At 36.3% G+C, this 25640-nt stretch overlaps 1 protein-coding gene across 1 annotated transcript in view; it reads right to left on the bottom strand.

Moving 5' to 3' along the window:
• Positions 1–25640, bottom strand: part of IKZF3 (IKAROS family zinc finger 3) — a 58686-nt gene that overhangs the window by 5328 nt on the left and 27718 nt on the right. Inside the window, exon 7 of the mRNA XM_058180771.1 lies at positions 19344–19460. Within this exon, the coding sequence (XP_058036754.1) occupies positions 19344–19460 (117 nt within the window). The remainder of the gene's footprint in view (positions 1–19343; positions 19461–25640) is intronic.

The following is a 25640-nucleotide window of genomic DNA, read 5'->3' as shown; positions in this document are numbered from 1 at the left end:
GGCTGCTGTAATCAATTGCATCAGCTAGCAACTGAATCTGCCTGCCTTGTCCCTTGAATTAAGTAAGTAAGCGGGGGGGAGCTTTAAAAAAATAGTTAATTGCGGGTTTTTTAGGAGTTTTATTTTTTTTTAGACATAGCAATTTAAATTAAGGAAGTTTTAAAGTTAAGGAAGTTTTAAATGTAGCTGCTTTTATCCAACAATATAAATAAAATAATAAAATAAAATATTTGTGCAGCTTTCTGAGATTTGGTGTGTTTCTGTAGTGTTTCACTCTAACTACACAAACACACAAAATCTCACAAAGCTGTATGTGGCATTTTGTGTGTGTGTGTATGAGTCAGTTGTGTTGTGTTGTGTTGTGTTGCGTTGTGTTGTGTTATGTTGTGTGTGTGTAAAGTGTGAAAGTTGTTTTTTGGGGCTTTTTGTGGCTGTGTGCGGTTCCTGCTTGTTGCACAGGCCATTTTGGGTGAAGTGCAGCTGTTTTTACATTGTGTGTGAGTCAGTTGTGTTGTGTTGTGTGTGTGTGTGTAAAGTGTGAAAGTTGGGTTTTGGTACCTCTTATTGTTTTGTGTACTTTGTTTATTATTTTTATTATTTATTGTTACTGGCCACACCCACCTGGTCAACTGACCACCAAGCCACGCCCACCAATTAAGCCATGCCCATAGAACCAGTAGAGAAAATTTTTAGCTTTCACCCCTGCTATGAGTATGTATGAAAACAGGAATTTATAGATTGGTGATAACTGAAAAACTATGGAGGAGTTTTAGGGACAATTCTGCAACCTTTAGAATGGATGTGATTCAGAGGAAAATATTACTCTGTGAGGTGACATGACTGAATGGGTGAAAAGAAGTTGATGAAAGAATATAGAAAACGTTTGGATTAGGCTTGAAAACTGAAGAATGAATGAGAACAATGATTAAAATTTGCTTAGAAGGAGTTCTGTTTGTTTCTAATACATAACTAAACATAAATTTATTCATATATATTTATGTCAAAAATAAATAAATAAATAAACCTTAAAATCATAAATGATGTAATTATAGTACTTTATAATGAGAAATAGAGAAAATTAGTGAAGAATACAAGAATAATGAATAGCTCCGACTTCCGGGTGGCTCCGCTTCGTTAATGGGGGTCTATTTCAGACCGCCAGTTCTGTGTGATTCTGTAGAGCCGCTCAGACAGCGTTAACCTGCTGTCAAGCAGCTTGAAAATCTCTTCCCTTGGGCAAAGAGGGAGAGGTGAGCATTCGGGCTGAAGTAGAGCCCCCAGGAAAGCCGCAAGAAGATTTCTGGTGGCTTGATGGGAATGCTCCTTCTATAGCCCGAAAAAAGCTCCGGAATCCGGAACACTTCTGCTAAATGACAGAATAAAATGCAGCGCCCATCTCCGCGACTGAAATGGATTACTGAAGGACTGCTAATACAGACAGAGCTGAAACAGGAGCGTTGGCATTTGATTGTAAGAAGATTTTAGCTCCCTGACAGAGAATGTATTCGTAGTCAAGATTGGAGATGATGAAAGTAAATGGTGTTTTATGTATTGAAAGTAAATGGCGTTTTGTGTATTGGAAGTGAAAGCTAAGGAAATGCTTATTATAATTGCTGGCGTGGAACCTTTAAGAAGAATATAACAAGATTTTTTTTTAATGGATTTTTTTTGTCTCTTTTTTTATTACAGTGTTTAAGAAGAAAAGCTTACTGAATTATTCTTTTTTCTTTTTCTTTTTCTTTCCCCCCCCCCTTCTTCTTAGTATTACTTAGTTTAAAAATGGCTTTCAAGCAAAGAGATTTAACCACTTTTAAAATACTGGAAATTTCTTCAGTTCAGATATGGAAATTAAAAGAAGATATTAAAGAAGGTTTAAGGAATTTTTTACAGGAGCTTATAGAGGCTCATCTTTCAGAAATAGATTAAAAATTTAATGAAATGGAGAAAGAAATACTGGATTTTAAAGATATGGTGGAAGAGCAGAGGAGGGAGATGAAAAAATTAAAGGAATTAACTACCCCATTATTGCTATCTAGTGTTCAGACAGAGGAAAGACTGGAAGAACTTAACCAAATTAATTTAGATTTGCAAAGGAAAATAGATGAAGTTCAAATTAAATAAATAGATAAAATAGATGATATCCAGATTAAGGTAGATAAGGCAGATGAAGAAAGGGTTATATTACAATATAAATTAATGGAATATGCTATAAGGGTGAGGGGATTAAATGAATGCAGGGAGGAAAATTTGAAAGAGATTTTTACTCAGGCCTTTGCTCAGATAGATGGAGTGGAACCAGAAGATTTTGAAGTTAATATTGAAAAAATTTATCTTGTTAATTCTTGGTGGGCAAGGCAGAAGCATTTACCGAGAGATGTGGTTATTTATTTTACAATAAGAAGATTAGGTATGGAATTTTGCAAGCATTTTATAAAAATAAATTTCAAATATTAGGACAAGATATAATAATGATGAAGGAAATTCCTCCTAAAATGTTAAGAAAGAGAAAAGAATTTGCCTTTTTAGTGGATGAGTTTAAGAAACATCAGATATGTTTTAGATGGGAGGTTCCAGCTGGCTTAACAGTGAATTATAAAGGAAGAAATTATTTTCTCAATACAGTTTTTAAAGCACGAGATTTCTACACTAATATATTAAAGATTGGGAATCCTTTATCGATAGATGTTAAGTTGAATGGTGAATAGATGGTGGAAAATGTTTAAGACAGAAGATAAGGGGAGGGAGAATGTTTAATTCTATTATATATGATTATGGTTAATTTTTGTAAATGATTTATTTTGGATATAAATGTGTAATTTTAGGGGTACTATTTGATATATTTGAGGTATAAAGGAATAGGAAGATGGAATATTGTTTAATTTTGGAGGATAGATAGTAAAATTTAGGAATTTGGATTAAATATTATATTTGAGAGATGGATGTAATGTTGTTATATGGTTAACTAGAATTTAATTGTTATAACTGATATATTTTGGATAAGTTATAGGTGTAATTTTAATAATGTTATTTGATATAAGCAAGGTAAAGTGAAGATTTTAATTATTACAATTGATATATTGTGGAGATAATATAGGATTAACAATAATATTTATAATATTATTTGATGTATGTAAATGATATCAAAGATATGAAAAGATGGATTATTGTTTACCTTTGGAAGTTGAATAGTAAAATTTAAGAAATTAAGTTGGAAATATGAACTATTCTTGAGAGACTGCTTAAGGAAGAAAGACATTTCAGAAGAATCCTTGGTGAATATTGGAAGATGGAAAGTTGTTTTGGTATTGATTGATGAAGGTTGGATATTAAAAACTATGTACTTTATTGAAGAACAAACACCAACTCAATCGGAAATTTCTGAGAATTCTAGGAGTGGAATGGTCTGATATATAATGGATTGGAAGAAATGTATTTTCTTTGTTTCTGGAAGGGGAGTTGAGGTTTTAAGGAGTGACTATGGATTATGATTTGTGTTATATTTTAATTTTTGATTGTTAATTTTATACCCTGTATTCGGTTCTGGGAAGTCCCGGGGGGTGGGAGGAAGGAGGGGAAAGGAAGGGGAGGGGGGGATGAGGGTAGAAAATGGATTGATGGTTAATGTACAGAGATGGTTGAAGATGTATAATTAATGTAAGATCGGAGCTGCCTGGCTACCATATCAAAATGATGGGAAGGAAGGAAGTAGAAGAGAGAAGGAGGTAAGAAAGAGAAGAGGAGGAAGAGGAAAGAAAGGAAGAGGGATAGAACAGGGAGAAGAAAGGAGTAGGGAGGAAGGAGGAGAGGATGTAGATAAGAGAAGGGGAGGATGGTCGTGGAAAGTAGAAGAAGGTAGAGAAGGGAAGAGAGTTAAAGGAAGGGGGTGGTGACCGGGCAGGTCCGATTAATTGTATATGATGGTACACTAAATATGTTATTGGATATGAATGTTAAAATAAAACTTTTTTATTAAAAAAAAAGAATAATGAATAGCTCCAAATGAGGTGCAAACCATTTTTATTAGTTTCATAAATGGTTCTTAAAATAAAAGAAAACAAAAGACATAGGAAAGAAAGAAGTAAAAGATTCTAGAGCTGAAATAAAAACCTGTGGGAAAAGAAAATGCAAATTATGTAAGGAAAGAAAAGAAAAAGGTAGATTAAACTCTCTAGAATGAATATATGTTAACACGGGGGCGGGGGTGGGTGGGAATGTGAATACTGCCTAGAAACAGAATGAAAAAAATTGTGTTAGAGAGGATTGCCGAAATATATAGACTTACTCTAATGATCACTATGGAAAAAATGTTGGGTGGATGAAGTGAAAAATGTGGTGGATCAGAGGAAAATGCACGTAATGGAATGTTGCAGAAATGAGGATGAAAGCAAGCAAGTAGGTAAGAGAAAAGGGTAGCTGCAAAGACTTTAGTTAAAGAAAATAAAGAATTGTTAAAATTTAAATGAAAAGGGAAACTGACATTGATGAAGATAAAATCTTGTAAGTGATCAGAGCTAACCAAGGAATCTTAAGCAGAATAAAAGGAATGGGATTAAATATAAAACCAGTGAAATTATTTGAGCTGAAACTAAAATGAGAAAAGCATATAACAGCTATATTTTGAGGAGTAGAACTGAAAATGACTGTTTTAAATATTTGTGCACGTGAATGAAAAGGAAGTCATAAATAGTGGGGGAATATTGAAAAATGGTAAAAACTGCAGGTGTAGATGGCGTAACAGAAAACATGTTAAAAGTATGGATGTGGCTTGCTTGTAGAAAAACTATGTGACTTATTTATTACATATGTGAAGCCTGCATCTCTAATTAGAAGAATAATGGTCATGTCTTTCTGAGAGCTCCATTGAGCTTGATAACGATATTGATTCTGCAGATAATATTGATTTTGATACAATTCATTTTTCAACTGTTTTTGTAGTATGAAGAGAAGCAACAACACTTGGAATCAAATAAATGGAACCATATAAGTTACCTACTAAGATAAAAATGCACTGAATAAAATAAAATTTTAAAAATCTGAGTGGATGCTATATTATGACTTTGGGCCAAACATGCATATTCAGACCAATTCATCTCACAGGGCTGCTGTACGGTAATAGGAGGTGGAAGAAGTATTGCGCATGCCCGCCTTCCTGGGTTATTTATACAAACAATAAAGGTGAGATAAATATATAAAGAGGTGGCAAAAAAACCCAAAAACATTTGCCACCACTTTATACACCCTCTTAATACAACCAATCAAGAGAAGATGAATGCTGATCAAAGAAATTGGTAAGATATTTTTCACCTTTTTTGGAAAAGAGGCTTATACTGATCAATATTTAATTTCACCCCCTGACATAGAGCTCAGAGCTCAATCTCACTGTGGGGAAGCAGGTTGCAGAACTGTGAGTGATCGAGACACTGGGGCAGAAGATGGGGGAGATCAAAAAGGTTATAAAATTGAATCATTCTCTACAATAACTGGAGATTCTTAGTCACTAGATAAAATCTCAGGTTGTCTCTTTTCTCATAGAAGCAGGGGAAGTATTGTCTATGATACACTCTTCTTTATGCTTTTCATTGTCAGAGCTCAGTATTAGCAAAACCAACATCGCAGTTGGTAATACTGCAATGGAATTCTGCATTGGCGAAGAAGATAGTTTGACCCAACTGGAGCTATCCATGTTGTTGCTTTCTTGGTTTATTTGGAAACTAAGTTTTGTCAGAAGACTAAACTGTGCCAGTGAGGATTTTTAGCAATGGGCTAAAAAGGAATAAACTGGTATACCACTGTACTCAAATAAGACACAGCAGAAATAAGGAGCTGGATCCTGCTTATTTGCCTCAGGAACGCGTGTCATCCTAAAATTTAAAATATTGTCCATTACTCTCAAGTAATGGGGAGAGTAACATAAAAGGCATAGACATAGTAAAAAAAAACAAAAAACCCACTATCCTGATATTAAGATAACCTTTTCTGCTGTTTGAAGTCCTAAAGTCTATCATTTTTGGCTGCTAATAGAGATTTGTATCATGTAATTCCCAGATTATTCTAGAGTAAACCAGAACCATTTTACTAAATTGCTAATTTACTCTGTGGACTATTTTGTGTACATCTTTGTATCTAATTCTCTCTTTCTTAAACAAATATCTAGATAGAAAATCAATGTCTTCTTTTAACCATTTTTTATGTTGTACTTAAAAATGATTAAGTACAGGTTAATAGTGTGATTTAGAGGAAAAAGAGTGGTTGAGTGAATCATTTTGATTTTTTTTAAAAAAACACCACCACCAATCCAAATGATAATATTTTAAAACAACAAAAACAAATGCAAAAAAGGTATCAAAATACCTCTGTATTTTTCCCTTTTTTACCTGGCCTGCAAAAAATATTTTGTTAAATTATACCACAGAAAAGAGTTTATTTATTCATATCCCACATTTGTTATTTGCACAAATAACCTAAGGCAGCAAACATATTCAACACATCTTCCTCCTCCTGTTTTTCTCACTGCAATAACCCTGTAAGATGAGTTGGGCAGAGAGAGAATCACTTGCCCAAAATTTTCATGGTTAAGGCGGGACTTGAACTTTTGCTTTCTAGCCTAATGTCTTTTTAAATATATATATAAACAGATGGATTGATGACATCCACAAGTATTTTGGGCCCACTTGATAAAAGAAAGGACTCAGGACTATATTGATTGGAAACATAAGGAAGAGGTCTTCATTCTGCAGTAAATAGATAATGGCTAAAATGATGATGATCATGTTTTATCAACAGGAATAAAATGCAAAACAGAGAAAACAGAAAAACATTCATCCAACACGGGGTGAAATGCTCCCGGTTCAGACAGGATTGGCTGATCCAATAGCAATGACGGCAGGTGGTTCGGAAAACTGGTAGCAAAAATCCCTGCCCCCCCACCCCCCGCCCAGCCCACGCGATCGTCAGAGCCTTTTTTTAACTTTTAAAAGCATTTTTTAAACAACCTCTTCAGCCAAAGAGGTTGTAAAAAATGCTTTTAAAAGTAAAAAAAGATTATGCACCGTAGCTGATCACCCCTCCGCGTGCTGTTCTACTTACCCCAAGCCTCCTTTTGGTGTGCATTGCGTGCACGCACCTCACATTTGCAGTGCGCATGTGCAGCTAGCAAACCAGTAATAAATCAGTTCAGATTTCACCACTAATCCAATAGTAACAACAACAACAAAATTGTATACAAAAAAAGAGAAAAAATATCTACCCTAACTGGATGCTGGAAAGAAAACATATACCAGTATATATATGTTTTCATAATCAACTCATTTTGGTTTCTCTGAATCCCATTTAATGTCTGATGCCCAGTCCTGGAGCAGAACTCCAAGCTAATAAGTGTGCGTTATTTCCCATCACACAGGTGTAATGCTTTTGTCAATGCAATCCAAAATAGCATTGGTCCAATTAGCTGTTTCATCATAATTTTTGCTTGTATTCAGCTGGTAATCTCCTAAAAACCCTAGATCATTCTGATAGGCATGGTGGTCAAATCTGATTTTTCCAATCATGGATCTATATATTTGATGTTTCCTCTGGTGCATCATCTGTTAGATACAGCTAAATGTTCAAGATCGTCAGTGTCATTTTTTGTGTGTGCTTTTTCTTCTAATTTTTTTAGCCAGTCACTACTTAATGTCATCTACCAATTTAAAAAGTGTCCATTCCATCCAATAGGTCATGTATAATAATTTTTAATAGCAAGTGTCCAATGTCAGAGCTTGCTCAGTATGCTCCTTCCAATGAATAATCATTTATTAGTATTCTTTGTGTGAGTTTTTCATCTAAATCCTCTGCACTGCAGAACTGCAGAGCCTCTAATTCACGTTTACCTATCTTGTGTGCAAGAATGTAATGAGAGGTTTTGCTTTTGCTAAATGTCCTATATCACATAACAATATCAGTTTTCCCTTTAACATTCCATTTTTTACCAAGCTAAGGGATTACTCAGTCATGAAAAAGGGACAGACTGACATCCTTAACAAACCAATTCTAACTCCTACTAATCACAGCATTTTTTCTACATCTTTGGAGACATACAGCTTTATAATCTCTTCTAGTATCTTACACAATGCAGATTTGTACGTTTCATATTACCTGACAGTCTGAAATTTTCCAAGAGAATCAGCTTGTACAATTAGCAAACTATTGGAGAAAATTGAGTGACAGACATACATATGATCAGCTCAAAGAACCCCCTCCCCAAAAAAAGATTCAAATCCCAAATAATAAAAGTTGCAAAATAGTAGTGCCAAAATGAATATAGCACTCCCACTAAGCAGCAATATGTCTAGGCCAGGCATCTCCAAGTGGTCAGGAGAATAGCAGATTAAGAGTGGAGTAAAATGACAGTGAAACTACAGCTTTAACTTCTGAAGATGGAATCAGCAGAATAGTTAAGTTCTTAGAAAATAAATCATGATGATGTGTCAATTCTTACAAAGATTAGAATCAAGCAGGAAGTTGTTTTTCCTGTGACATTCTAGGGAAGTAAAGGTTGGACGTTAAATAAACAAAATAGAAAAATTATTGATACTTTTGAGCTATGGTGTTGGGCGAAATACCTGAGAATATCATGGATAGCCAAGAAGACAAACAAAACAACAAAACAAAACAAAACAAAACAAAATGGCATGTATCAGACAAATCAACTCAGAGTTCTGATGCAAGGGACAATTTTCCAATCTCAAACAAGTATACTTTGGAAACATTACACAAAGGCCTAGATCTCTGGAGAAGTGTATGGTGTTAGGAAAAGTGGAAAGAAAGAGAAGGAAATGAAAGAGAAGATGAATACAAATAGCAAGATGGATTGACTCAATTATAGGAGCAATTGATGCACTCACAGAAGACCTGAAAAATCAGAATATAGACAGATAATCTTGGAGAAAGCCAAGAAGTTGGTGCCACCTTGGTGGCACATAATCAATCCTATGTGGAACTTTTCAAAGTTTTGTTTGATTCGATGGAGAGTTTAGGGCTAGTTGCTATATGGAGACAGAAGAACAGTAATTCATTAAAATATGTTTTTGAAAATAACGTAGGTAAAGGCATGGTTTGACAGGCAGGTAAAATTGTTTTTAGGGATTATTTTATACAAAACATTATTGTACTTACAAAGAGCCAAGAGAAAACACAAGCTATTTTGGATGAAACAAAGAGGGTGGGGGGAGAGAAATGAAATAAATTTCTAGAGAAGATAAGAATTTTTCAACAAATTAAATTGTTACAACAGCAGTAAGAGAAATAGAAATAAAAATTAATTATGTAAAGCAAAAAATTGTTGAATTTGCAAGTAAAGCAAGAAAATGGTTAGCATATAAACTACAAAAAGAAGAAGAAAATGACCTATAATCACTTAGTTGAGTTAGAAACTGAATGAATGAGTGAATGAATGAAATGATAACAGGGAGATACAGCTATCACCTATCCTGCGGAAGCTGCATTGGCTACCGATTTGTTTCTGGGTGCAATTCAAGGTGCTGGTTGTCACCTTTAAAGCCTTCATGGCTTGGGATCATCTCTTGCTGGTCACATCTACCCAGTGGTGGGATTCAAATTTTTTAACAACCGGTTCTGTGGGCGTGGCTTATTTTGGGGTGTGGCTTGGTGGGTGTGTGGCTTGGTGGGCATGGCTAGCTGCTCATGTGACTGGGTGGGCGAGCCTAGCTGCTCATGTGACCGGGTGGCCATGGCTATGGGCATAGAAACTACTCAGAGGGCTAAAAAAAGTCATTTCTGACCAGTCTTCACACTTATGACCATCCTCACATTTATGCCCATTGCAGCATTTTTAACAACCATGTCACTCATTTCACAACTGCTTCTCTTCATCACGGTTACAAGATAGGGCGCAAAATGTAAAATGTGAGGACAATTGTAGGTGTGAGGACCGGTCAAAAGTGTGAGGACAGGTCAAAAATAACTTTTTCAGCCCTCTGAGTAGTCCCTATGCACAAAATGCTGCAACAGGCATAAATTATGACCGATCATAAGTGTGAGGACGGGTCAAAAGTGTGAGAACCTGTCAGAAATCACTTTTTTCACCCAGAGGACTGAAAAAAGTGATTTCTGACAGGTTCTCGCACTTTTGACCAGTCCTCACACTTATGACCGGTCATCATTTATGCCTGTTGCAGCATTTTTAATAACCATGTCACTCATGTCACAACTGCGGTGTTTCATGTGACCGGGTGGGCATGTCCAGGTGGTCATGTGACATAGCTTCTTTGCCCTAATGACTGTTTGCTGCAATGTTCTTAAGTGTGAAAAAACGGTCATAAGTCACTTTTTCAGTGCCATGCTTGTTAAACCAATTACCAGAACAAATCCATTCTCCCTCCCTCTTTCTCTCCATCTCTTTCTCCCCCTTTCTCTCTTTCTCTCCTTAATCTCTTTCTCTCTCCCTCTCTTTCTCTCCTTCATCTTTCTCCCCCTCTTTCTCTCAATCTTTCTCTCCTTAATCTCTCTTTCTCGCTCCCTCTCTTTCTCTCCATCTTTCTCCCCCCTTTTCTCTTCTTCATCTTTCTCCCCTTCTATCTTCATCTCTCTTTCTCTCCATCTTTCTCTCCTTAATCTCTCCTTCTCCCTCCCTCTCTTTCTCTCCATCTTTCTCCCACCTTTCTCTCCTTCATTTTTCTCCCCCTCTTTCTCTCAATCTTTCTCTCTTTAATCTCTCTTTCTCCCTCCCTCTCTTTCTCTCCATCTTTCTCTCCTTAATCTCTCCTTTTCCCTCTCTCTCTTTCTCTCCATCTTTCCCCCCCTTTCTCTTCTCCATCTTTCTCTCCTTCTATCCTTCATCTCTCTTTCTCTCCTTCATCATTTTCTGCCCCCCTCTTTCTCTCCATCAGTCTTTCTCCAAATGGGGTAGGGTAGGCTGGCGCTGCGTGGGTGGGAGGCGGCAACAGGACAGTCCTGCTGGGTGGGCAGCAAGCCAAGACGATTGACACAAGCTTTGCTGCCCACCCAATCCAAGCTCCTCACTGGCCGCACTTTAATCGCTGGCTAGAGAGATGCTTGGATGCAGGCAGGCTTCGGTCGGCGGCTGCATGGCGCTTGGCTCGGATGGGCAGCGAGGTGAATGGATTGGGTGGGTAGCGACCACAAGCTGCTGCCCACCTGATCCATGCACCTCGCTGCCCACCCGAGCCAAGTGCCAGGCGGCCGCTGACAGAAACCTGCCTGTATTCAAGCGTCTCTCTAGCCAGGAATTAAAGCGCCTCGCTGGCCACGTGGCCAGAGAGAAGCTAGAATTGGCTGACTAGCAAGAGGCTTGGATACAGGCAGGCTTCGGTTGGTGGCGGCGTGGCGCTTGGATCGGGTGGGCAGTGAGGTGCATGGATTGGGTGGGCAGCAGCTTGTGGCCGCTGCCCACCGGATCCATGCCCCTCCCTGCCCCTCCAACACGGTAAGTAATGGTGTGGAGGGGAGGGGCAAGGGGCGGGGCGAACCAGCAATTTAACAAACGGTTCGGCTGAACCACCTAGAACCGGCAGAATCCCACCACTGCATCTACCTGACCCATTAGAGCAGGGAGGCAGAGAATACTGCAGGTCCCATCCCTGAGGGAGATACATATGGTGGGACCCAGAAGAAGGGCCTACTCCATGGTGGCTTCCTCTCCCTGGAAAATCATTCCCCCAGAGATTAGAACAGCCCCCACCCTAATTCTCTTCCGAAAGGTCCTGAAGATCTGGTTTTGCCAGTGGGCCTGGGGAACTCAGAGCAGGATGGAGTCCATTAAATGGCTTATGTGATCGGCTGTCACTGGGGCAGAAGGTGGGGGTCAGGGATGATTTTATTATTTTATTTGATTTTAATTTATTTGATGAGTTTTACTGTTTTTTAAATGTGGTTTTTTTATATGCTGTAAGCCATGAACTGCCATGGGCGAATAGGCAGCAATGTAAATCTAATAAATAATGGACAATGTGGCCATACAAAAAACACCCCATCATTCCAATTTATATAAAGGAGGTGATATCTTACTAAAGAAAACAGATGAATATCTAAAGAAATAAAGTTTATCAGAAGAGCAGAAACAAATTATAACAATAAGAGAAGTTGCTAAAGATTATTATTATTATTATTATTATTATTATTATTATTATTATTATTATTATTATTATTAAAAAAAACAGGAAAGATGCCTGGACCAAATGGATTGCCAGGTTCTTAAGTTTGAGGATGAGCTTTCACAACCTTTACAAAATACAATGAATTTTATCATACTGGGAAAGAAAATCTTACTGACTTGGAAAGAGACCAATATAACACTAATAGCTAAATAGGGACAAATTTTGATTTTATCAAGAAGCTATAGGCCAGTATCATAACTGAATAATTACTTACAAGATGTTCATAATCATTATAGCCAATAAACCTAAAATAATTTTGTAAAAATTTATTTATGAGGACCAGTGTAGATTTTTATCTAAAGGCATTAAAGGAGACACTGTTATAAATGTGCTAGACATTTTGGAATATTTAGAGCAACATAATGCAAAAAAAGCTGCACTGATTTCTTAGATGCAGAGAAGGTTTTTGACAAATTGAATTGGGCTCAAGGTCTTTGCTCAAGGTTTTAAATGATGTATATTTTGGGGAGAACTTTATAAGATGAGTAAAACTGATTTATACATCACAGAAGCATAGATAATTGTTAATGGAGAGCTAACAAAACCATGTAAAATACAAAAAAGAACAAGGGAAGGATCCCCACTGTCTCTTCTCTTATTTACTTAGGTTCTTGAAATACTAAATAGAGATAGAAGACAAGAGGAGAGACTTTAAAAGAGACTTAAAAGTTAAGAGCTTTTGTAGATAATTTGATGCTGGTTCTGGAAGATCCTCTAAAGAGAATTGAAATATTAATGGACACATTAAAATTATTTGGTGCATTAGCAGGTTTTAAGAAGATAAAATATCTGAGTGTCATTATGTCAAATATGATTGTATGTTATTTCAAAATAGCTATGTTAAGACATGGAATGAAATTAAAACGATATGTTAAGATGTAAAAACTAAATTTGCTGGAAAGAATTTATATGATAAAACTAAATGTTTTGTTTAGAATGATGTTTTCATTTCAGACAATACCTACATTGATAACTGATGCATCATTTAACCCAGGGGTAGTCAACCTTTTTATACGTACCACCCACTTTTGTATCTCTGTTAGTAATAAAATTTTCTAACCGCCCACCGGTTCCACAGTAATGTGCCGTGTATTGTCGTCTGTGCATACCTCTCGAGCAGCGTGGATTGGGTTTGGGGGGGCGTCGGCTACCAGCTCTGCTTGTCTGTTACAGCTGGGTGGTGTGGGGGGAGATGCGTGAGCTATTCTGGGACAAGGCTCTTTTGTTTGCACTTGCACTATAGCGCCATTTAGTTTCACTTACGTAACGTGAACTAAACTTATGCATGGGCGATACAAATAGTATATTTTCAGAAATTTAAATTGTCACGGGGAATTTTATGAAAACCTAATGAAATTGTTTTAAATAATGCTATGAAAATTTTTTAAAAAATCAATTAAATTAAAAAAAAGGAAAGTGCTTCCGTATCGAACAAAACCCCTACCGCCCACCATGAAAGCTGGAACGCCCACTAGTGGGCGGTAGGAACCAGGTTGACTACCGCTGATTTAAACTGTGTCAGAAGGATATGTCTAAATTTGGGCGGCAAGGGGAAAAAAACCCCGAGTTAAATATAAAGTATTATAAGATGCAAAAGAAAGAGGATTGGACAGACCTGATTTCTATTGTATTTCTTAGCTTACTTTTGGTGTGGATGAAGAGTGGGTGTTGTTGAGAAGTACACAATTTAAGATTTGAGTGGCATGGATAATTTTGACACGATAAAGTCAAGGTTAATGGGGATTTTTAAAACTATTATATTAGATACACGCTATTGAGAATATGGAATATGGAGATTCAGTTTCTGCCTGAAAACATCTTTGCGACTGTCAGCACAAGAGGCAGTTCATAGGTAAGAAATAATAGGCAAACCCAAATGGCAAACTTATCACAAGATACTAGAAGTTGAACAAGAAAATATAATATAAAATCAAGAAAAAAGCTGGGGACAGAGAGATATAGTTTCAATAGTTTCCTTGTTTACAAATACAAAGATTTAAAGTAAATAAAAGAGTTTATGATTTTGAACATTGTAAGAGTGACTTACAATAGAATTCTGTATATGTAATTGCTAAAATGTATAATTTTTTTAATTAAAACTTGAAATAGAAGAACAGATGAAAGAATGCATGATAAAATAGCCTTAATTTTTGAGTTATAATATGCAGCTGAAGTAATGGAAAATACATGGCTGAACGGATTGAAACTAACATTATGTTATAATCTTAAAGAGGGTTTTTATAAAATGATGTACCATTAGTATATATCACCAGAGAAATTGTCTAGAATCTTTAAAGACATTCCAAATCTATATTGGAAATATGAACAAGAACAGATATTTTACATTTCTGGTGGAGCTGTAAAAAAGCTAGAAAATTCTGTCTTCAGCTTTATATAGACTAATTCATATGATTTTAAACATTAATATACAATTGAGACCATATGTTTTTCTTTCAGAATTGATGGACAAACACTTGGGGAAAAAGTCATAGAACTTTGTTTTGATACATTAGAATTGCAGCAAAATTATTGTATACACATAAATGAAAACATTTGACACCAGCAACAACGGAAGAATGGATGGAGAAGATGAAAGTGGCTGGGATGAACAAATTCATTTATTTGATCAGAGAAAAGACAATGTTTATGTTTATTGCTAACTTGTAAAACCCCTTATAGACTTTCTTGAACAAAAGAGAAAAAAATGAACTCGTGATTTAAGATTTTGATGTTTAGACAGAATAAATTACAGAAAGAAGAGAGCTACATTGTAATCATAGAGCAAGAGATAAATTCATGTTGTACTTATAACTGCTATGAAGTAAATCAAAAGCTATTTCTTTGTATGGTTTATTTTCAGATTTTTCTGTTTCTTTCTTTCTTTCTTTCTTTCTTTCTTTTTTATCTTTATCTTTTATTTATTTATTTTCTTTTCTTATTTTATATTAATTTATATTAGTCTTTATCTTATTTTATAAAAATCTCTAGCATAATTATACCAAGAAGGAAGTTGGCTTCGTAATCTTTATAGATATCTAATCTTGTTTTTCATACTGTGAATCAAAACTTTGATGTTTGTAAGTACCAGCATATGCTGATAGGTAAGGGGAAAAATAGAAAACAGATTTAAAATGATCTTCCTTTCATAGAAGTTATTCACCAGATTAAATTCCATTAAACAGATTTTTGACAGTTCTGCTCAATAGAGAAGATGACTAACAATGTCTAGGCCAGTATATGTTCGCCTTTATCTTCTGTGTCTGAACAGCATAATTGTGTTCTTAAATTTGCACTTATAATTATGAAAGAAAATGATACAGTAAAAGAAAAATAATGCAATCAGATGTAAATTAAAATACAATCAATAAAAAGCCAGGAATCATGTTGCTTTAGCATTCAGATGGCAACAGGCCAGCTAGAGAGGTACATAGTACAGGTAGTCCCTGAATTACAACCATAACTGAGCCCATAATTTCTCTTGTTAAGTGAGACATTTGTTAAGTGAGTTTAGCCCCATTTTTCAACCTTTCTTGCCTCAGTTGTTAATGCAGTTAATGCAGTAATCAATGCAGTTGATAAGTTGGTGACATGGTTGCTAAATAAATCTGGCTTCCCCATTGACTTTGCTTGCCAGAAGGTAGCAAATTTATTATCATATGACCTTCGGACACAGCAATGTTCATAAATATGAATTAGTTACTAAGCATCTGAATTTTGATCATATGATCATGGAGATGCTGCAAAGGTTCTAACTGTGAAAAATGTTCATAAGTCACTTTTTTTCAGTGCCATTATAACTTTAAACAGTCACTAAATGAACTGTTGTAAGTCAAGGATTACTTGCAGTATCTTATAGACCCATGATGGTGAACCTATGGCAGGCGTGCCATAGGTGGCACGCATAGCCATATCAGTGGGCACGCGAGCTCAGCTCTGGTGAATATGCATGCGCCGGCCAGCTAATTTTCAGGCCTTCTGGGTCCAGGTTGTTTCCTGCCACCAGAGGGCCTTGTGGATGGTGGTGAAGGCCTATTTTTCTCTCTCACCTGGCTCCAGAGCCTCTCTAGGAGTCTGGGGGGCCCAAAACAGCCTTCCCCACCCCCTGGATGTCCTCTGGAGGCCAAAAATGGCCCATTTGCCAACTTCCAGTCCCACCGGAAGTTGGCAAATGGTCTGTTTCTGGCATCTGGAGGACATCTGGGGGGGAGGCCATTTTCGCCCTCCCCAGACTCCTAGAGAAACCCTGGAAGCTGGGGACAGCAAAAAACAGGCCTTCCGAATCCTACCAGAAGTTTGCAAATGGCAGTGATGGGATTCAACTAATTTAACAACCGGTTCTCTGCTCTAATGATTTCTTCCAACAACCAGTTTGCCAAACTGCTCAGAAATTTAACAACCGGTTCTCCCGAAGTGGTGCGAACTGGCTGAATCCCACCACTGGCAAATGAGCTGTTTTCGGCCTCTGGAGGACCTCCAGGGGGCGAGGAAGGCTGTTTTCACCATTCCCAAACTCCTAGAGAGGCCCTGGAGGCTGGGGACAGGAAAAAAACTGGCCTTCCAGTCCCATCGGAAGTTGGCAAATGGGCCGTTTTCAGCCGCCGGAGGACCTCCGGAGGGTGGGGAAGGTCATTTTTGCCGTTCCCAGACTCCTAGAGAGGCTGGGAACAGCAAAAAAACAAGCCTTCCGGTCCCACCAGAAGTTGGCAAATGGGCCGTTTTCGGACTCTGGGTAAGAGGAAAAAAAACAGGCCTACATTGCATGCCAGGAGCAGGGGAATCAGGTGCGTATGCGCAGGGGCGGGGCGCATAGAATTATGGGTGTGGGCACACGCGTGACCCCTACCCCACCCCACCCTCCTGGCACGCAATGGCAAAAAGGTTAGCCATCACTGTTTATGGGGTCTGTACTTGTAGTTTGCCACAGCAAAACACATATTATCATTGGTTTAAAATACAGCATTCCTGCACCCGTTCCATGCATCTATCATTCTTTTCTTCTATCTATCTATTTTTTTCTCACAACATGAAGTTCATAGCAGATCAAGGATTTTATCTTCTCCTAACCTAGTATTCTACCTCCAAATGCTGTGATATATTGACTACTGGAGGAAGAGTTATTGATTAAGTATAGAGTATTAATACCAGTAATGTTGAATCAAACTTTGAATTTTCTCAGTTCTAAAAGCACAAGCAAAAATAATCTGCTCTTTCTGCAACCCTAACATTTTGGATTCATCTCCAATATTCAAAATGAAGCTTGCACAGCAGAAAATCTGTGTCACTGCAAATACGCTCTGATCAACAAATTCTTACACAGAACCATTTCTGGAGTTTAATATATGGCACTACCAAACAATTTTGCATGGCTTTTGATGTAAATGACTGAGGGAGGTCTTTGCGGTTAAGGTGAACAATTGTTCCCCTCCACTTTTGCAAAGTCAGAGGAAAAATATTAGGTCAACTTTATTTTTGTTCAATGACAAGGACAGAAACAGTAACAAGGAATGATAGCTGTTAACATCTTTAGATAAATCCAAAGTATTTAGATCTATTTATACAATTGTGGTGGGTTTAATTTGGGGCTGGGGAGCATGGAAGAAAAAGATGTCATATTGGTTTGGACATGCTTGTACCAACAATATTTCCTTCTATTCTGAATGGAAATATTGAATGATACACAAAATCAGTGGTTAAAGATAGCAAAATAGATCTAGTTCTAAGGGCTATCACTTAAAGTTTTATATTATGGCGTTAAGATCAAAAACTGGAAGATGTATACCTATGATTCAATGGGTTTTTATTAAAAACTTCAAAATTTAAATGAAGTTGCTACCAAAAACTACTCTCCAAAATGGCCAAAGCTTTCTGTACATTTCAGTACATTGTACTGAAATCCATACTGAGATCATTTAATAGGCCTCCTATAAGTTGGGTAAAAAGCTGAGAAGTCAAGCAACCACCCAATTTTTCCAGTTGAGAAATATATTGATTAGACATGGCCTGCATAATTAAAAATATTTTTTCTCTATAGCCTGGTTAATATTAATTGTTATTCAATTTATTTCATATCTGATAATACAATATACTTAGGAAATACTATAAATCCTAGAAATTAAAAAGCAAAAAAAATCTGCTTCTTCAGTTAGGGTTTTTTTTCGCCTTTTCAATTAATTATTTCAGTATTCAACAAATCATACTTTCACTAAAATTTTCCCAATATAATCATCAAATGCCTAAAATAAACTGCATTAAAATAAACATAATTTTGAAAGCCAGTATTGATACTGACAATGATATTATTTTATTATAAACAATCATTCTCATTAATAAATCATTTTTAAATAAATAGTATATGACAAGAAGATAGGAAGTAAAAGGAATATAACATGATTGTACATGCAGGCAACCTGAACTTTTCATTCTATAAACAACTGATGTAATCTAATAATTATAATATTTATTTTAAAAAATTCACTACTGATTCAATATTCATTTGATCTAATTAGTAAATAGAAGAAAATGATTCTTAAAACAGAAATCCTCTGCATTTACTTTTAACACTGCTACATCTTGCTCTCTCAAGGCATGTGATGAGGCATGTGATGTTTTACTCTTGTAGCAGTTTAATCTATATTTAAAAAGAGCTTGCTGAGCTTTCGAAAAAATATTTATCAGTGAAAGGCTTGTTTTGTTAAAACTTTTTATTATTATGTCTATTTCATAGAAGAACATAGAATGCCTCTCCCCAGTCCCCCAAAGTTAGATAAAGGAGAGAGAATTGTTTGCCTTGTAGTATCTGCATAGACCTTGGTAACAGAATCTACTGTTTATGCACCTTTTTGTTTTGCAGCTGCCTTAACTGGTTGACAATAATTTGAAATCAGTGACAATTCTCAGTCTAATGCTTTCCTGGAGGCTTTGTGGTTTGAAAGACTCATCTGTCATCCAGAAACCTCTGCACTGTATATTTCAAGGGCTAGTCTGCATTAAGCCATGGATACGCATAAATACGTTCATGTCATGGTAAAGAGGGAACAAGGATTTGATACGTTACTGTTGTCTAACAAATGCAAGCTTATGAGTTCGTTCGTAAGAAGAACTATGTCATATTTCCATTGCTTTTAATGGCTATACTGAAAAGAGAGTCCATTTTTAAAAAACAATCCTTACCAATAAATTTCTGTGGCATGGAACGTTTTCGTTTGGCAACGTTGCTTGCTAAGCGGTCCAGGACAAAGGCCCGCTCAGTTCCCATTTCAGTTCTGATGTGCTTTCTCTCTGAACTTTCTAGATTGGGAAAAGCAAACAGAAAAATTAAAATAAAGTCCTTAAAAGCAAGTTTTAAAGGAAGATGTAAACGCCCACAACTGTTCATTTAGCAGAGCTGCATGGGATTAACCGTGTGGTTATTTTCTTCTTCTTCTGCCTCTCTCTTATTCTCATACCTCCGTTTCACTAATGTGGTCAGCAGAGCTGGAACAAAAGAGAAGACAGATCCAAATTTTGCAATTCTCAGATTCACAAAGCCTCACAGAATTAACATCTTGATTATACACTTCCTCTTGTTAATGAACAAGCTTGACCTGGTAGTTTATGAAACAAAAAGGAAGATCTTGTCCCGCCCAAATTTCCATCTGATTTTGAAACGATAACAAGACACCTGCAGAACGGTCCCTGAAGATGTAGAACGCAAGGGCGCATGGTGAATATTCAAACCTTTGAAATGCTGATCCACTGAGATAAAATCTTACTATCTCCACCCTATGAAACACTACTTATTATTAATAGTAATATATCACCACTAGGCTATGTGCAGAATTACTTAATAAGAATAGACTGCTATAAGACTAGTCCACATATAAGGTATCAAGGTAATAATGATGATTAGAGTAATAATATTAGCAAGAAATAAATTTGCACAACAAAATTTCATGGTAGTTGGGTTCATACTACATGCTAAATTCTATCTACAATGCATTTTCTTCTTAATTTCTATGGAATAGTACAGTATAGTCACATTTTGTTTTATTATTATAGTCATATTTTGTTTAGAATACTGTGAAGACAAAACAACAGAATGTAGGAGGTTTCTTGGTTGGGAAATATTCTTATTACAATTATTTGGCCCACAACCAAACCAAGGAGATAGGTTTGCAGATGGAATAATTTCCATAATAAAACTGCCCCATTTCTCCTTTTTCTTAATATTTTGTGAGTCTCAGTAAGTGTTTCATTGCAGCTATATCCCAATTCCTTTCAGTGCTGAAGCACATGGTAACCTCCCCCAAGGATAACACTAAAGCCATTTTTTCAATCAGTTATATGTCTTCTTATACAAAATGTATAAAATTGAAACTGTGTAGCATTGGCACGAACATGTCAATTTGCTTCTGTCAGCATAAGGGCAGGCTGCAGTCATATATGAGGTGACTTCTATAGGCAGATGAAAATGCAAAACAATTGAAATGGTGTTTTTAGTCATTTTTAGTCTTCCTGCATGGAGAATTGGTGTTCGCAGGAATCTGATGGCATTAATCATTTTGACAGTCCAATGGAATGGGGGATTGGCCTGGTGGTGTTGACCCCTCTAAGAAACCCTGGGAAATAGGTTACAGGCTACATTTACACCCAGAGAAAGATCTGTACCTTTACTTCATAAGATTTGGTGTTTTGCTCCTTTATTAACTGTATAAACGTATCATAATTTTAGCTGAGCAATATAGTACACTAAAATTAGTAAGAATTTCTTAATCTGAATTGATTATAATTTTGAAAAGCAGTTGTCCAAGCACGTTTCCAGTCTCTTGAGACTGGCTTCTTTCCCAAACAATTTGTCAAATTCTAGAATCTGCATACATGAAATCTCCTAATTTTGATCCTGACTGGATCTTGACTGATCTTGATATTTTCCCAGTAATGTGATGTTTCAAAGTGGGCTTTCCTTTTATTTCCAAAAAATATTCCTATTGCCCCCCCCCCTTTTTTTTTTTGAAGCAAAACCTTATATTATAGTCTTTTAATTTATCTAATAGGTTTTTTAAAAAAAAGTTCTGAATAAAAAACTTCCTCCACCTCCATACTGCAATCCTTTACAAACTAAATAAAATGTTCCCTAAAAACAAAGATACATCTTGGAGAAGAAAAAGCTTAAATAAATTTTCCTAACATTTTTTTTAACCAGAGTATATTTTTATGAAATGGTTTGCAAAAAAAAATCTGTAAAACAGACAATATCTGTGAGCACTTTGAAAAAAAATATGGTAAATACGTGGGATTTATAAATAGGGACCACCTTTGGTGGGAAGGTAACAGCGTTCCTTGCGCCTTTGGCATTGAGTCATGCCGGCCACATGACCATGGAGACGTCTTCGGACAGCGCTGGCTCTTCGGCTTTGAAACGAAGATGAGCACCGCCCCCTAGAGTCGGCAACAACTAGCACGTATGTGCGAGGGCAACCTTTACCTTTATTTTTCATTAGTCGATTTTAGCAAAGCTGCATATGTAATATAGTTTGTAATATATTTGAGCAAGGGAGTAGGTAAAATACCACACGCTGTTCTGATTTGCAGCTACTTAAGTATAACCATAATAAGTGGATATATGGCTTAATTAACAATCATGTTCTAACATCAGCAGATCTATTTCAAGATGAACTGATCAAACTGAACTCAGGTAGGAGTGGAGTGGAACGAGGTTTAATCCTGTGTTTCAATGATTTTTGTTAGTCATTTGGTTGAAGGAAGAGATAATGCTTATCAAATCTGCTGATGATACAACAACTTCTCAAAGTATTTGTCAAAAACTTTGAGGAGCTGCGAGATTGGAAGGTTCCTGAGAGAATGCCTTCTCAGCAGTTCCTTATGAGCAGGCTTACCACTTCAATGCAAAATGTTGCTAAGCAAAAAAACCCTAAAACAATATTATATTTCCAGAGCCTGTATAAAGACTAATGTGTTTTGTTTTGTTTTGTTTGTGGTTTCTCTTTTTTCCCCACCCACCTCCACTACATTTGACTTTTTAAGGAAGAATAATTATTCTTTGAGCAGGACTATCGATTCCCACCCTGGAATTATGAATCAGGGGTAGCTATCAGACCACAGGGAAGAGGGAGTTGCAAGAACGGGGGACAAGATTTTTAAGTATCAAAGTCTAAAGGAAATAGGTGACCAGGCAGTGACTTTATGGCAGTGCAACTATATGGGGAAAGAATACCAAACCCAATTTAAAGGCTTTAGCAATTTGCAAGCTTTAGTATTTTAACAGCAGGTGATATAAAGGAATTTATATTTTGGGATTTTTCTTATGTTCATAATAGCTCAGGGAAACAAAACCCATCAATTTCTACTCTTTTTTTGGACTTTCTTGAGTAAAAATAACAAAGTGGGGAGAGAGTAAGTTATAACAAAATCAATAATCATTCTGATCCATATACCTGCTAAAATCAATATGGGAATTAAGTTTTTGCCTATATTTGCATTTGTCTCATGAATAAATAATATCAAAATGTGTTACTTTACTTGAAAATATAATAATAATAATAATAATAATAATAATAATAACAACAACAACAACAACAACAACAACAATAACAACAAAGTTGGAAGGGACCTTGGAGGCCTTCTAGTCCAACCCCCTGCCCAGGCAGGAAATTCTAAACCATTTCAGACAAATGATTATCCAACATTTTCTTAAATAACAATATTTATTAATATTAATAATAACAATATCTAAACAAATATTGCTTGGTTTGGGCTTCAAATTTATCCTGGCCATTAAAAAAAAACAGTTTTAAGTTTCCAATTGGACAGATTTCTAAGTTGTGAGGTTCTAGCACTGTTTAGATACGTGAGTTATTTTTAAATAGTATTTTTATTTCTTGCCAATCCTAACCCAAATGAAATCTTTAGTTTTATTCATGTAGTGGATTATGTAAATTCATTCATCATGCTGGATCACTGCATTTGAGATCCTCTGCCCAGAAGGCGGAAATAAAATTTCAATCTTTACAAAGATCTATTGGGGAACAAGAATCAAGTGTACCAAAGAGACTGCAAATGTGGTTTAGCAACAATATTTATGGGAAAAAATTATATTCATTAGAAACCAAACATGCAGCCAAGCATCTGGCTGCAGAAACATTAAGTCCAATTTTAGGCTACATCAACAAAGGTATAGTTTCCAAATCTATAAAGTAGTACTTCCACTTTATTCCACATTGGGCAGCTCCCATTTTAAGATCTGTGTTTAGTTTTGAGAGTATCCCAGCACTTTAAAAAGATTGAAAAATCTGGAAGAAGAAAATTTGGAAATTAGAAACTATATCCTATTCAGAGAGATTGAAAAAACTGGAAATATTTAGCCTTGAGAAATAAAAAAATGAGTGTGGCTAAAAAAGTACTGTTAAAAGTCTAAGCAGGTAAAGGTAGGAAGTCTCCCATTTGTTTGGATATCAAGTTTATTTGCACTCCTGCAGTAGACAAATTGCACTTAGTGCCCAAACTCTATCATCATTTTATAATATATAATAGCTATGCATTTCAGTCCAGTGTCTCTTATTTTTATATAAAATAAAAATAAAACAAAAGAAGAGCAGCACAGGTTGCAAAATAGGAGCACAAATAAAAGCAATAAATAACAATGAAAAGAAAAGAATCTGATGAGACTTATTTAATTATTTAAATGACTGTTGATGCTCATAACATTCTTTCAGCAGACCTGAAGTAACACTTACCAATTATATTTAATGCAGTACCAACATAATCTGGAATTGTGGTTTTCAAAATAAGTTCCTCTGAGCGCAAAAAGTTTATCAGTAGTTTCTTAATGAGAAGATTTATGAAAGCAGACAAACTAAAAAGTAGCTTGTCCTTCATATATTTTTCCTTTGTTTGAAAGATAGGAACAAATGCTAAACACTCATGAGTGGCCACTCATCCACAACAAAAGCATACCCAGAGTTTCATATTCAATTTCACACAAACCACTTTGTTCTAATATGTATCTAACTTAAAACACAAAAAAGCTTGGATATTTTTTTTAACCAAATATCATCCATTCTGAATTTCAGCTCCTTGGGTTAAGTAAGTAAGAAGAATCTACTGGGAGGAGTTCAAAGATCTGTCTAATTAAAGAGGTTGTTCTTCACAGAAACCAAATTGATGGCTTAAAGACTGATGCCGAGAGTAGCTAAGATGACCATGTTCTGCTCAGCTGGAAGACGTTTGTCATGAAGGAAAGAAGTGCTTAAAAAGCATTGTATAGACATAATATTATACTGCATATGAAGCCTGTTGCTCTATAAGTTCTCCTTGATACGTTTTGACAACTCAGTTTTCAATTCAGAGTTGTTTGAATTGGCTCTGATATTAGTCATAAAAATGGGACCAAGGCAGATTACTTAATTTGCTAACTTGCACTTTACACAGCAAGTGCTATTGAAGACATAGGGCCATCAAAACACACATTTCCTAAAACGTGCTCTGAAAATTAGTCAAAATGGTGACGGGGAAGAGTATGATTAACCACTGCAGTGACTTTTTGTTTCTTTCTTAGGACATTAACTTGACCAAAAAAACAAAAGACACAGTCCTACTACACAGCAATTAAGGCAGCAGCCTAAGCCAGTGGTGAAATCTGAACCGGTTTACTACTAGTTCGCTGGCTGCGCATGTGCACCATGCACCAAATGAGAGGTGCGCGTGCGCACAGCGCACACCAAAAGGAGACACGGGGTAAGTAGAACAGCGAGCGGGGGGGTGATCAGCTGTGGCGCGTGATCTTTTTCTTTTACTTTTAAAAGCATTTTTTACAACCTCTTTGATCGAAGAGGTTGTAATAAAATGCTTTTAAAAGTAAAAAAAAAGCCTTTGATGATCAGGAAACTCAACTGGGTATGGGTAGAGGGGGGCATGGGCATGGGTAGAGGGGGGAGGGCAGGGGTTTTTGCTACCAGTTCTCCGAACCACTCGCCACCATCACTATCGGATCGGCCAATCCGGTCCGAACCGGGAGCGTTTCACCCCTGGCCTAGGCACTGAAAGAATGTGAGTTCCAGTCCTGCCTTAAGCATGAAGCCAGCTGGGCCAGTCCCTCTTCCACTTAACCACAGGTCAAAGACTGACTGGAGAGCACCAAAAAACCCAAAGCATGCAACATGCCTTATTCCTTTTTTCAATTTAAGGATTGGACATGGGGGAGAATAATTCACATAACTTTTAGGAAAGACCTAATCTTATGTTCAATTTTGTTTTGTGGATGACATTTATTTTGTGTATTTGTAAACCTCAAAGTATTATCGCAGTGTTGAGGCAAAAGGTAGGTGCCTTTGATAAAATAAAAAGGATATAACTCAGCAGTGTGATGTAATATAAATATAATACAAAGAGTGGTTTCTTCAGATATTAATAGATGGAGTCTATTAAACCTTGCCGTTTGATGAAAGGTAAATGGTCTCAAAATAAATATTT

The sequence above is a fragment of the Ahaetulla prasina genome, chromosome 4, assembly GCF_028640845.1.
Source record: "Ahaetulla prasina isolate Xishuangbanna chromosome 4, ASM2864084v1, whole genome shotgun sequence".
Taxonomy (NCBI): domain Eukaryota; kingdom Metazoa; phylum Chordata; class Lepidosauria; order Squamata; family Colubridae; genus Ahaetulla; species Ahaetulla prasina.
Note: the sequence above shows the minus strand (reverse complement) of the source record. Positions and strands in the feature narration are given on the sequence as shown.